General features: G+C 42.5%; 2 protein-coding genes across 2 annotated transcripts in view; one reads left to right on the top strand and one right to left on the bottom strand.

Moving 5' to 3' along the window:
• The first annotated feature begins 777 nt into the window (after window positions 1-777).
• Window positions 778-8,412, top strand: MRPL33 (mitochondrial ribosomal protein L33). Its single transcript, XM_012727349.1, is given in 3 exon segments — window positions 778-808; window positions 1,479-1,572; window positions 8,115-8,412. Coding segments are annotated over 3 exon segments (297 nt in total). The 3' UTR covers window positions 8,287-8,412.
• Window positions 8,413-9,879: 1,467 nt separating this feature from the next.
• RBKS (ribokinase) overlaps window positions 9,880-11,801 on the bottom strand; it is a 50,706-nt gene continuing 48,784 nt past the window's right edge. Inside the window, exon 8 of the mRNA XM_004686337.2 lies at window positions 9,880-10,135. Coding sequence (XP_004686394.2) covers window positions 9,962-10,135 — 174 coding nt within the window. The 3' untranslated portion in view covers window positions 9,880-9,961. The remainder of the gene's footprint in view (window positions 10,136-11,801) is intronic.

Genomic DNA, 11,801 nt, shown 5'->3' with positions numbered 1-11,801 from the left:
AAAACCTTGTTATTCAATATACATAGAGAGCAGAATGTTAACATTTTTTAATTGGGGAGACAATTTTTCATTGGATTAGCCTTCAACTTTTTGATATAAGTGCTTTTTAATAGAAACTTGGGGGTGGGGGTAAATACTGTGCAGCATCTGTGACTCATGCCTGGCATTTGGACCTTTATAAAGATCATCGAAAGCTCGCACAGTTGGTTAGGACAGGGGACCACTGACTCAGTGCCCACACAGCACGCAGAGCAGCTCTGGGCTGACTTGGTTTCTAAATGACAGAACAAAGGCTAGAATTCATGTTCCTTGGCTTTCAGTCCTATGCTTTTCCTTAATTCTAAAGAAATTTCCTAGGTAAGAAACCTTACTGTATTGAACATCTGAAGCTCTGTGCCAGGAAATGGGAAGGATTTGGCAGCTGGAGGGTTCTTGGTGGTTGCTGATAAGTTATGGGATCAAAAGTTATTAGGGGATTGTTAGAGCCACTAAGGACAAAAGCAACCGTAATTTAAAATAATAAGAATTGTACTGTGGAGGTTAATTTTCTTTCAAAAAATTGTATTACTTTCAGAGAAGATAATCCATGAGGTTGAATATTACTTCACACATCTGTAAGGTTAAATACCTAGATAAAAATCAGATTAGGGGGAAAACCCCAAAGTCCTACTATGTATGAGGCACTCTGCTGCCCTGGCACGTTCTGCTGCACCTGGTGGCTGAGGCAGCAGGCAGCCATCTGGGAACCCGCCACTGTGCACCACTCAACCAGGAGCCATGGAGGCCTCTTACAACTTTGAGTTGGCAAGTGAGATAACAAATGAAGATGTTGGGGTTGAAGGAGCCAACTAGCAGAGAAACGAACTGATGGCAAAGTGGCAGGTCCGGAAGTCTAGTGGAAAGGTATGAGTCTTTGGGGTGAACAAGATTAATTCCGTGCTGTCACTTACTAGTTTTGTGCTCTCTGGCACAAAACTGAGTTCCCAGCCCAGTCTTTTGACCCCTACTGCCAGGCCCTGTGCTGCTAAGTGCAGTTAACAAGCCCAGGGTCTCCACCTCCTAAAAGCCCAACAGCTAATTAAGGAATGGGGGCTAGTCAGATGGGGTTCTAAACTTTGAAAGATCTGGGAGTTAGAGCTTCACCAGCTGGATATGAAGTCGGTCTGAGGCAACATGTTGAGAAAAGATGGGGGTGGGGGGCCGGCGGTGCCACTAGGTCAGAGTGGCTGTTTCAGTGGCTCTCACATCGGTGGCTGCACTTAGTGAAGTAAGTATGGAACACCCCAAAAGTCAGGAACTGGGGCGCAAATGCTGAGTACCAACAAAATCCTTCTCGAGAAAGGAAAAGGGTCCTAAACTTTCACCAGCAGAAGACCAAAAACACTACACACCGGAAGAAGAAAAGGCAGAGCCAAGGTGGGGACCTACACCGGGGGGCGTGGCCTCCCTGGCACCACGGCCACCCTTTTCCGGAATAGGCCGGTGCCCCGGAAGCAGTTGCTTGCTGCGGGCCACTGGACTTGCTACGGAGGTGGACTGGGTGTGTCGCCATGTTCCTGTCCTTGGCCTCCCGTAAGTGGGGCTGGCGCCAGCGGGCCTGCGGCGCGGGCGGGAGTCCCCCACAGGAAGGCCCCGGAGCAGTGCGGGTTGGGGGCTGTGAGTCGGCGGGGAAACTGCTGCTGCGCGCTCGCCGGGCCGCAGGACTACAGCGTCCGGCATGCTCCGCGGCGCGCCTGCCTGCGGGGCGGCTGGCCGTTGGGGGTTTGCGGTGCTAGTGGACAGTTCACTTGGGGCTCGACTCCACTCTCGGGTTCAGGCTGCAGGACTAGGGCTCGCCCCCCATAGGGAGCTATCAGCAGAATCACTGGGAACTCTAAAGATGAAACTGCGTCCCGGAGGGGCAGGGCCGCCCTGGAGCGCACGGCTGGGCTGCGAAAGGAGCGCTCAGCCTCCCAAGACTGCTCTTCCCTGCCCCAGGCTACGTCTCGCTGAGATTTAGCTTCCCTCCTCTATCTGACGTGCTGGTCATTCAGTTGGCATAGATTAACTTGCCCAGCTTGTAGTTATTGGCCCCCTAAAAGAGGTGGAGCAGAACTGACCTTAGAACGATGTAAAAAGTAGCCAGTCCAACTGAAATGAGATCACAGCATCATCTTTACGTCCAGAATTTTATTGGTCTGATCAACACAGCTGATCTTTCCATCTTCCTCTAAAATCCTAATCATATGCCTGATAGCTGGGGAATAGTTACTTGGGTTATAATACATGGCTTACTTTATGACAAGTATTTTTATTACTGACACTTATGTGAATTTTGTATAAGAAAGATAACACATTGCTGTTTTTCTTTTCTCATCCAACCTTCCCTCTCTACAAAAAAGTTGCCAAGAGCAAGTCAAAGTAAGTAAAGGTTCTTTTTTGTAAACTTTGTGTTAGATTTTGTTAGTTAAGCTACTGTCATTACATCCTTCTCTCAAACTTAACATTTGGCCTGGATTTTCTTAAAGCTGATTTAAAGATGACTTGAGTTCTTTTGGCCCCATTAAGACTTAAAAACAAACAAACAAACAAACAAACAAAAAACCAACAAACCAGGGAGTATAACTCAGTAGTAGATCATTTGACTGCAAAAAATGCATTTCCTTCTGCTATCTTGTTCCTGGACAATCATCAGGGTTTCTATGCTCTCTGGCTTGCCACTGTGTGTTTCTTCAAATTGAGGATCAAGGCCTACATATTTGGAACCCATATAGTGATCTACTAGAACAAACTGATTTGATTAAACAACTGAGCTGGTGGTGGTCTTTCATTCACGGTGTAAGCATTTCAGACATAATAAAGATTAAAGATTTCATGCTGTACCAAGTGAGACAATAAATGCCAAACTGGTATCGCAAAGTTATTTTGTAAACATCAGCTGAAGTAAGATTTTCTTAAAAATAAGGATCCCAAGCAGTCTTTGCTTATAACCTAAGCCGTCACAAATCCTTCAGACTAAGTTTTATGGGTTAAACTTAATGAAAAATGTGTTTGTGTTTTGCCTCCCAATATCAGATCAATTCATGTAGTTTTCCCTATAATCCATTTATGTTAGAACCTTCCACCACCAAGTTGTGTAGAGGTCTCCCTCTGGTTTCTTTGGAGGTATTCCCTGCTTCTCATGGGCTTTGTAGTCCCCTTCTGACATTTTCTCATATGTCCTGCCTTGAATACTTTGTGGACATGACTGTGCCTTAAGAGTACAGATGCAGCATGGAAGAGCCTTGCATTTTCCATAGGAATTTCTGCAGAGTAAACCCTTATGGCCAGTAACCTGTTTAAACCAACAAATAAATGTTATATGTCTCCCACATATGAGGCATGGTGCTGAATATTGAAAGGGGTGCAAAGACATGTAATGTCGCAGATGCCTCATTCATTTTGGAAACAGATGAAAACTAAAATTGCATTTACCTAGGGAGAGAGGACACGTGAAAAAGTAATAAACAGTAGAAGGTATTAAAGGTTCAGTGAGGCAAAACATGAACTTTATGCTTTAGCTGACTCTTAACTTCATTGAAGTCTGAAGGGGAACAAGGTTTTTGCAAGTTAACAGTGTAAAAGTTTCAGTCTCTTAATGTTGCTCCTTCCTGGTGTCATGGCTCATCTCTGGAAGATAGGGCCCTCTGAGACGGCCATCTTCACGGCTTCTTGGTTGGACAGTACTTTCGGAGTTATCCCCCTCCTGACTCTCTTTCTGAGAGGTGACTGCCTGAGGCCACTCCCACTGAGTGGGTAGTTAACTGCTTTGGTTAGGCCATTACTAAGCATTTTCTGTAATGGAACACACATTGTACATCAAAAGTGATTTTCAAATTGTGGTCTGTGGAAAGCATAGACTGTCCTAGAACTGAGGCTTCCTAGGGCCAAATGAGGTCCATGACTATCACTACTATATAGGGTTCTCAAAACATCCTCTTCCCCAAGGCTGATATCAGTCTGTTTACTCCGCTTGTTAACAGCTTGCTTTTTATTTAATCTTAGAGTCATTCTGGTGAAAATGATGAGTGAAGCTGGGACAGGTTTCTCCTTCAACACGAAGAGAAACCGACTACGGGAGAAACTAACTCTATTGCATTATGACCCAATTGGTAAGCTTCAGAGACTGCCTTTTAAGAAATCCAAATGCTCTCAATGTTGCCCTTTGCAGACCTGTGCTAAACATCTCTGGCAGTTGTGTGGCCCTTTTGACACTGTAGCATTCGTTTGGCAAGTATGTATTGAATGCATTGGCACCACTGACTATCCTAGGTGCTAGGCTGTACTAGGACACGGGACAGGCTATTTCTGCACTCTTGGTGTTTACAGTCTGATTTGGAAGTGGGAGGGAAGAATAAGGCCAAATTATGCTAACTGCTTTGAGAGAAATAAGCAGGGTGTTTGGATAAAGTTGGAGGAGGTGGGCCCCCCCCCCTTTATCCTGTCCTCTACCTAGGATAGGTCAGAGAAAGTCTCTCTAGGAGGAGATAGTTAACTAAAGAAATGAGCCTTGTGAAAGAATAGGCCATATTGTATTAGAAGCAGAAAGGGAATAGTGTTATGAGTAAACAGTCTCCTGGAATCACTTGTCCAATGATGGCAGGTAATTAGGTCTAACTTTGAATAAAAGGAGTATGGTATCTATATATTAGTACAGAACAGTAGGAAATTTCAGTTTCCTTTGTACCATCTGCTAACATGCCATCATTTTAGCCTCAGTAGAATAGTTTTTGTTCAAGAGAATAAAGTGTTCCCAAGACCAGATTATTTGGCAATCTGGTGCTCTTATTCGTGAGCAGTGGTGGAACCTATGTTTTTGATTGTGTGGGCAGATTTAGGTAAAATAAGCTAGCCAGCAAATTATTTCAAAACCCTAGGCCATTTCATTTTTGTGTTGTTGCTTTTAAGCAGCCCCTTTCTAATTGCTTCTTAATAAGGATTATAAGCTTATAGGTTGGCGAACGTATGGAGATCCAGGGAACGTGGAGTGCTCAGAGAGGGTGGAGACGCCCTGAGCCTCTTTTTTTTATATGAGCCCCTTTTTATACCTTGCCTTGTGTATCACCATCTGTCCAGTTCTGAGTTTCTCATTACCTCCAGGTAGATGAGTGTCAGAACTGAGTTTTGAGACGGTTAGAATTGAGACTGATACCAGAATCTTGCTCCCTAAAATTATTCCATGATAGATGAAAGACAGGTACTTAACCTCATGATCAATTATTAAGAACAAGAAAAGTCTGGCTTTTGGCAAGGTGGAGTAATAGAGACCCAGTTTACCTTCACAATTTAGATGTTAACAAAGGGATGATATAGACACCAAAAAGTTTTGATCCCTTAAAGAAAACAAACTAGTGCTTGTCCATAACCAGACTGAATCGAGAATTCTGCCTTTGCTTACCTACACAAGTGCTCATGCCCCTGAGACGCCATGAATTGAATTGATGGTAACGAAAGCGCCTCTATTCTGCAGGCAGAGGAGGGGTCGATGCCAAGGGTCTTAGTTGAGTACACACAGCTCAACTGTGTGACAAGACAGACTGGTACTGAGGACTGTGGCACCCAAAGCCTGGGCCCTAAACCACTCAGTGTGGACCTGTATTGAGATATTTCACAGGTAACCCCTACTCACAGTACTTTAGACGTGATTGGGCCTTACTGTGAACCCTGGGTGACAGTCCTTCGGAGTTTGTACAGAGGCTCTCAGTCACCGTTCATTATGTTGTATGCATCAATATATAATGAAAGAAGTCACCATTAAAAATGTAAGGAGCCATTTAAAAAGACTCCAAGAAGTGTAGTTGTCATCTTAAAATTGCTGATGTACTTTCTTTAACAGAAGGAAAAGTTCCTTATTTTTATGTTTTTCAAACTGAATCAAAATAAAGACAACTCTGGGATTGTACCTGTGGTTAGAGCCTGAATTTCGGGCTGATAGTTTCTGCAGTTGAAACATTAGTGTGATAAGGTGTGTGTCTTAGTCCATTTAGTTCACTATAACAAAAAACCCTGGATCGGGTGACTTAAACACAACAAGTTTCTTCATCCCGGAGCTGAAGGAAATACTAAGTTCAAGGAACCAGCATGGTGCTTCGTGATGAAGGCTTTCTGCTTCAGTCCTCGCATGGCAGAAGGGCAAGCAAGTACGGGGCCTGTTTTATTTTACTTGTTGCAGAAGATGGACAAGATTGTTACAAATGGCTACCACGGCTAGTCATTTATGGGCTAATTTTATAAGAGCACTAGCCCACTGATGAAGTTTGCACTCTTATGACCGAGCACTTCCCAAAGATTCAGCCTCCAGTACCAACATCTCTGGGACTTAGGACTTCAGCATATGAATTTGTGGGACCCAGCAGTTACGTTGGTTTGGCGTGGTTACCCTTCTCTGATCTCCTGGTGCCAGCTTTGAACTATAAGAAAGTAGGGTGTATTTTTAGCATTTTGACTCCTTTCAGATTTTAGGAGCTTGTCCAAAATTAATATTGATTGAATAACCACCTATGGCATAAAAATGTGTCGGGCTTTTGTCCTTAGTATGGACGGAAGTGTTAGGGGTTAGGAACTTATCATACTGGTTTTTAAGCCTTGAGATTGGGAAAGGATACAAACATGAATAGTCTGACCATAGGTTCAAAGTGGGAGAAAAAAATTCATAGATTAATTTTAAACAGAAGATTAGAACTCTTCTGATAAGGAATGGGCTGAGCCTTGACACAGTACAGCTTTGTAGTTTCTGAAGAATAGGATGTTCCTGGACAGGAGACTGCCTGGCTTTCTGCCCACCTACCAAGTGCCCTGTAGACTTTGGGTTGTTTGCCTTGGGGCCTGCCCCATTGCTCAGGGCACTGAAATAGCAATGGCCTCTCTCCCTGTAATGAGTAAATAAATGGTTAGTTAAAGGGTAATGTTTTATCAGTCTGTTTTATTAAGGGTGTTGGGTAAGGGAACAGAAAGACTGCCTATTCTTGGAACATTTCGTAACATACTCTGGTAGAACTAGTTCTGTCTTTTTAAACCCCTTTCCTCTATCAAAAAGATGCAGATTTGCAGGGAGGAAGGATTAAAGGCTGAGGCATAAGCTTATTAAACTTTCTTAATCATATAAAGGTTTATCATTAAGAAAATGAAAACTGGTCAGTTTTAATTCCTTGGATGACTAAACAAGACAATAAAGACTATAATGACTATAATTGAAGCAGAATAGACTTAGGTTAGAACTTCAGGAAAGAACTCGATAGATTAATTCTTCTGTGAATTAAACTGCAGTGTTTTGACAGAAAATTTGTGACTGTGGCTAGCACTGAGTCTTCCCAGCTCCACACAGAGTACTTGCTGTGGAGCTGGCAGGACCTCCCTGAGGGAGCTGGAGTTCCCCTCACAGGGAAGAGACTGAAGGAAGACTGTTTTCATGAATGAAGAATTTTCATGCATAAAGCCTTGTCTTTGTTAGTCACACCTGTCCAGGGACATTTAGCTGGTCTCCTGACTGGTCATAAGGGAAGACAAAATTTGTTTTCAAAACCCATTTCTTAATTCTAATTTTCTGATGTATTGATAGGAAACTCTGGGGGGAGTATTTTTTGCAATGAGTATTTTCTGATGGGAAACTATTTTGGATCTTTACTATCCTTTTACAGTGCTTTATAGTCTCCTTGGACTCTGAAGGCATTTCGGTGGCTATATTTAACATTAGGTGAAGGTTAAACTATCTCTCCATAGAATGTGACATGTATTATTTCACAGTGGTCGAAATGTGACCTTGGGGGGGCTATCGAGGATGCCACATTGGCCAGTGGACCTTCTCTTGTTTGCCTTACTATTTTCTCCAGTCTTCTCTGGTCACTGAGATTAAGAATGGAGTTTGCAAGTCATCTCCATCCTCATGTCAAAGGACTAGTAAAATAAGAGAAAGGAGGTGGCTCATGGTTTGCTAAATATTTTCATTAAAATATGGTGATACTTGATGGGAAACCCAAGGGGATTGCAACTGAGATGGAAAAAAATGCATAAAAATATGTAAAAATAAATACTATAAAATTAAAGAAAATATGGTGATACTTTTTAATCTTGTGCTACAATCTTTCCCCCCCCCACAGTGAAAAAAAGAGTCCTCTTTGTGGAACAGAAAAAAATACGCTCCCTCTAAACAATGGATTGCAAATGAATTTGATTTATAAATGAGAAGAGTGAGGGCGGGACACTGATTCAGAAATTCTGCGGTGTGTAATAAAAGAGGAGGAAATGGCAAGGAATCACTGCCTCCTGTGATTTTGAAGGCCATTGTGAAGGAAAACAATGCGGTGAAAGAAAGTTCTTCATATTAGGACATATATCATTGCATCACATTTATTTATCTTTCTGGATATTTTTATAGCCCTTAATAAAAAATACTAAAATAGCCTGTACTATTGTCTCTTAGTGATGTTTTCCCTACTATTTGAAATGAAAACAACTACATTACTAAAAAATAGCCATTGTTCCATGTAATAGGAGAAATTTTTCCATGAGGCTTGTGCAAGAGTTTCCAGCAGGCTCCTTCTACTTTGTAGAAACGGCAGAATTCTACTCCAGAGTGATGTTAGAAAAGTTTTCGTGACAAAAGATGGCAAGGGTGAAGAGGAATGATTAGAAGAGCCAGCTTTTCAATGCAAAGAGACTATGAAGACATCTATTTTTGATTTGTACGTTATATAGTCGGGCAAAATGCCATTGGTCTGTATTCTCCAGCTCTGCTCACCAGAGCAATGTCTGAATTTTCTAAGGTGACTTTGGACTCCTTAATCACTTAGGTTTTGTTTTTGTTATTTTTAAATGACCCTTAGTGTATTTTGGGTGTGTGTGTGTGTGTGTGTGTGTGATGATAACGCACAGCTAACCAACTTGGAAATCTCACTGATAAAATCCTCAGTGTTCAGGTAGGGACACCTGCCCACCCTGTCTTTACACTTTTTTAAAAATTAAAATCTGTTTCTCACAGATTTCAAAGTTGTCCAGTTCTCTCACCAAATTTCTGGCTGCAGATAGAAAGGACCAGCTTATATTTTGAGCACAGATGCTTCATGTTTCATTCCACTTAAACCACTTACATGGGCCAGTGATGGGGTGCCCCCTGGCCCCCCAGAAAGAAACCAGGACTGTCTAGAAGAGTAGGTCTCCCCTCCCCACAGTGTGGTCTCTGCCTGGAGGACATGGACTCAGATGTAGGAAACTGTTGACTCTTACAGGCTTGTGGCATTATAGTTATTTTGTGGCATCATGTGTTAAAGCTCTGGTTCAAAGCAGTAATAGGTGAGATTTAGGCTATTTTTAGGTTGAAACTATACAAATGGTCTTTAGTTATACGAAAAACCCACTGCCTTATCCTACGTAAGACCAGTGTAAAGAGTCTGACGTGCATGAATCACCTTTAAAAATTTTTTTTAATCTGGCTTAGTAAGTGATTTGTCTACTCAGCACATGAGTTGAATGGAGCCCACAGGTGGTGTTTACATTTTAGATAGTCAGTTGCTGATAATTTTTAAAAAGACTTCAGTAAACATCCAAACTTCAGGCTCTTTTTGCCAAACCAGAAGCTTTGATGATAATAAAGCTGAATGTCATCTCAGAATTGCCTGAGTGATCCAATACAAATGCCCCCCTCTTCTTTAACATTCACTGAGTAGACACTTCAACCCTTGCAGTAAGGTGTATGGGCAGCATTCACAGCCTGCTGGCGTACAGTTCACTGGTTTCTGAACTAGTAATGTTTGTACCGGTCTTGAATCCTTCATTCTGGTTGCATGAAAAGCAAAGAAATCAAAGAAATGAAAGCCTGAGGATCACCTAGTCAATAATCCTTGCAAAGAAAGGAGAGAGGAACATTTTATTGTCAGCTGCTAGTTCAGAGTGAATGCCTAAAAGAACATTTTATTTCCAAGTATTTATTTTTTGAAGTTACCAGCGATCAAAACAGATTAAGCGGCAGGTCTTTCTTGTATGGGTAAGATGACTGTGTTCCTGCAGCCTGGACGCTGGCTGCTGCGATGAAATTGGATCTCTTGAGCATTTCTTCCAGCGACAGATTGGGGAAGTAAGCCAGGTAAAAGGCCAAAGCTCCCACAAAGCTGTCACCAGCACCCTGTAATTAAAAGTAAGATGTGGAGATAAGCCTGCAGTCATCTGTTGCCTAGACAGTATTGTAAAAATGTGTAAACACACTTTTGAGATTAGTTTCAAATGTACAGGAAAGACACAGGGATAGCACAGAGCATCTCTATATATGCTACACCCAGTTCTCTGAGCACAGTACTCTCACAACGAAATCACAGCAATCATTATTAACCTTCCTCCATACATGACAGTGTGTGGTTAATGGCATTTTTCTAGACGGGTTCCAGGATCAACCTGAAGGTGGTAGGTTCTTAGTCATTTTTTGTTTGTCACCTTGGTAGTCTTGAGGACTGGTCAAGTAATTTTTAGAATGTATCTCAGTTGGGTGTCTCTTTTCCCTCATGGTTAGACTAGTTAAATGGTTTTGGGGAGAAGACATGGGACATGGAGGGGAATTGTCATTCTTGTTACATCACGGACACCACATTATCATGGCGATTTATTACTGTGATTTTAGTCCTAATCACTTGGCTGAGGTCTTTGCCAGCTTCTCTTATGTAAAGTCACTCTGCTCCCTCTTTCATACTATACTCTTGGAAGCAAGTCGCAAGCAAGATCCAAACTTAACAGTGTGGGGAGTTATGGTCTACCTCCTGAGGGTGGACTTGTAAATCACCCGGGGTTATTCTCAGGGACATTTGACTCTTCTCCTTCATTTATACAATCACCGAATGGTATGAGATAACAGTTTTCTTTCCATCTTCTCTTAAGCTCCAAACGTCCAAATTGGTGAAGATCATACAGGGCTCCATGAAACTGAAAACAAAGTCTGTTGACTCTGCCTTCAGGCAGGGCAGTACTTAGTCGTGCATCCATCTAACAAATGTACTTAACATAATTTAAGTGAGATTGCAGTGCCACTTGAACAATTCTGATACACTAAACAACTTTGAGGGTCATTTCTCAGTTTTCCCCAGTTCGCTGGTTTCTTAGACCCAAGAGTTCTCCCCCACACATCTTGAGGCTACAGCTGATCCTTTACAGAGAGCCTTGGTGTACCAGATTGTTTCAGTTGCAGTCAAGTATTTAATGAATTATGTGGCCAGGACAGTGATAAGCTCTACAAAAGGAGTAAAATCCACTGCAATTTAAGTGTAAAATAATGATTTATAAATGCTGCTGGATTTTAAGACTTGAAGAAAGCTTCCTTCAAGAACGGAGGCCTGGGCCCTCCCTGGTGGCATAGTAAGTTAAAGTGCAGCACTATGAAGCTAGCCACAGATGCTTCAGCACGAGTTCCATCCCTGGCCAGGGGGCTGACCCACACGGCACAGCAGACTTCTCCTGACCGGCCAACTGCTCCCCTCAGCAGTGTACTTTATCAGTCTGCCTGTTCTGCTCCCCACTCTGGTGTATCCTCTCACTGCCCCTGAACATCTGGCCTTTACCCCAATTCTGTATGCATAAATAAATTTTTAAAAAGGTAGTCCTTGCAGAATGAGAAGGAGGACCTCAAACAAAGACTTCAGAGGAAGAAGGAACAGTGAGTTCACGAAACAGTCAATGGCTTAAGGAGTGCTAGTTCTCCCGTTTACCCCAACAGAGCCGTCAACAGCACAATTGTCACACAGCAATGCAGGTGCAAACGCAACACTTTCCTTCCTCCCGTTTTCCAGAGTTCCTTAAACATGCCT

This window comes from Condylura cristata, unplaced genomic scaffold (assembly GCF_000260355.1).
Source record: "Condylura cristata isolate star-nosed mole 26May11 unplaced genomic scaffold, ConCri1.0 scaffold00020, whole genome shotgun sequence".
Classification (NCBI taxonomy): Eukaryota; Metazoa; Chordata; class Mammalia; order Eulipotyphla; family Talpidae; genus Condylura; species Condylura cristata.
Note: the sequence above shows the minus strand (reverse complement) of the source record. Positions and strands in the feature narration are given on the sequence as shown.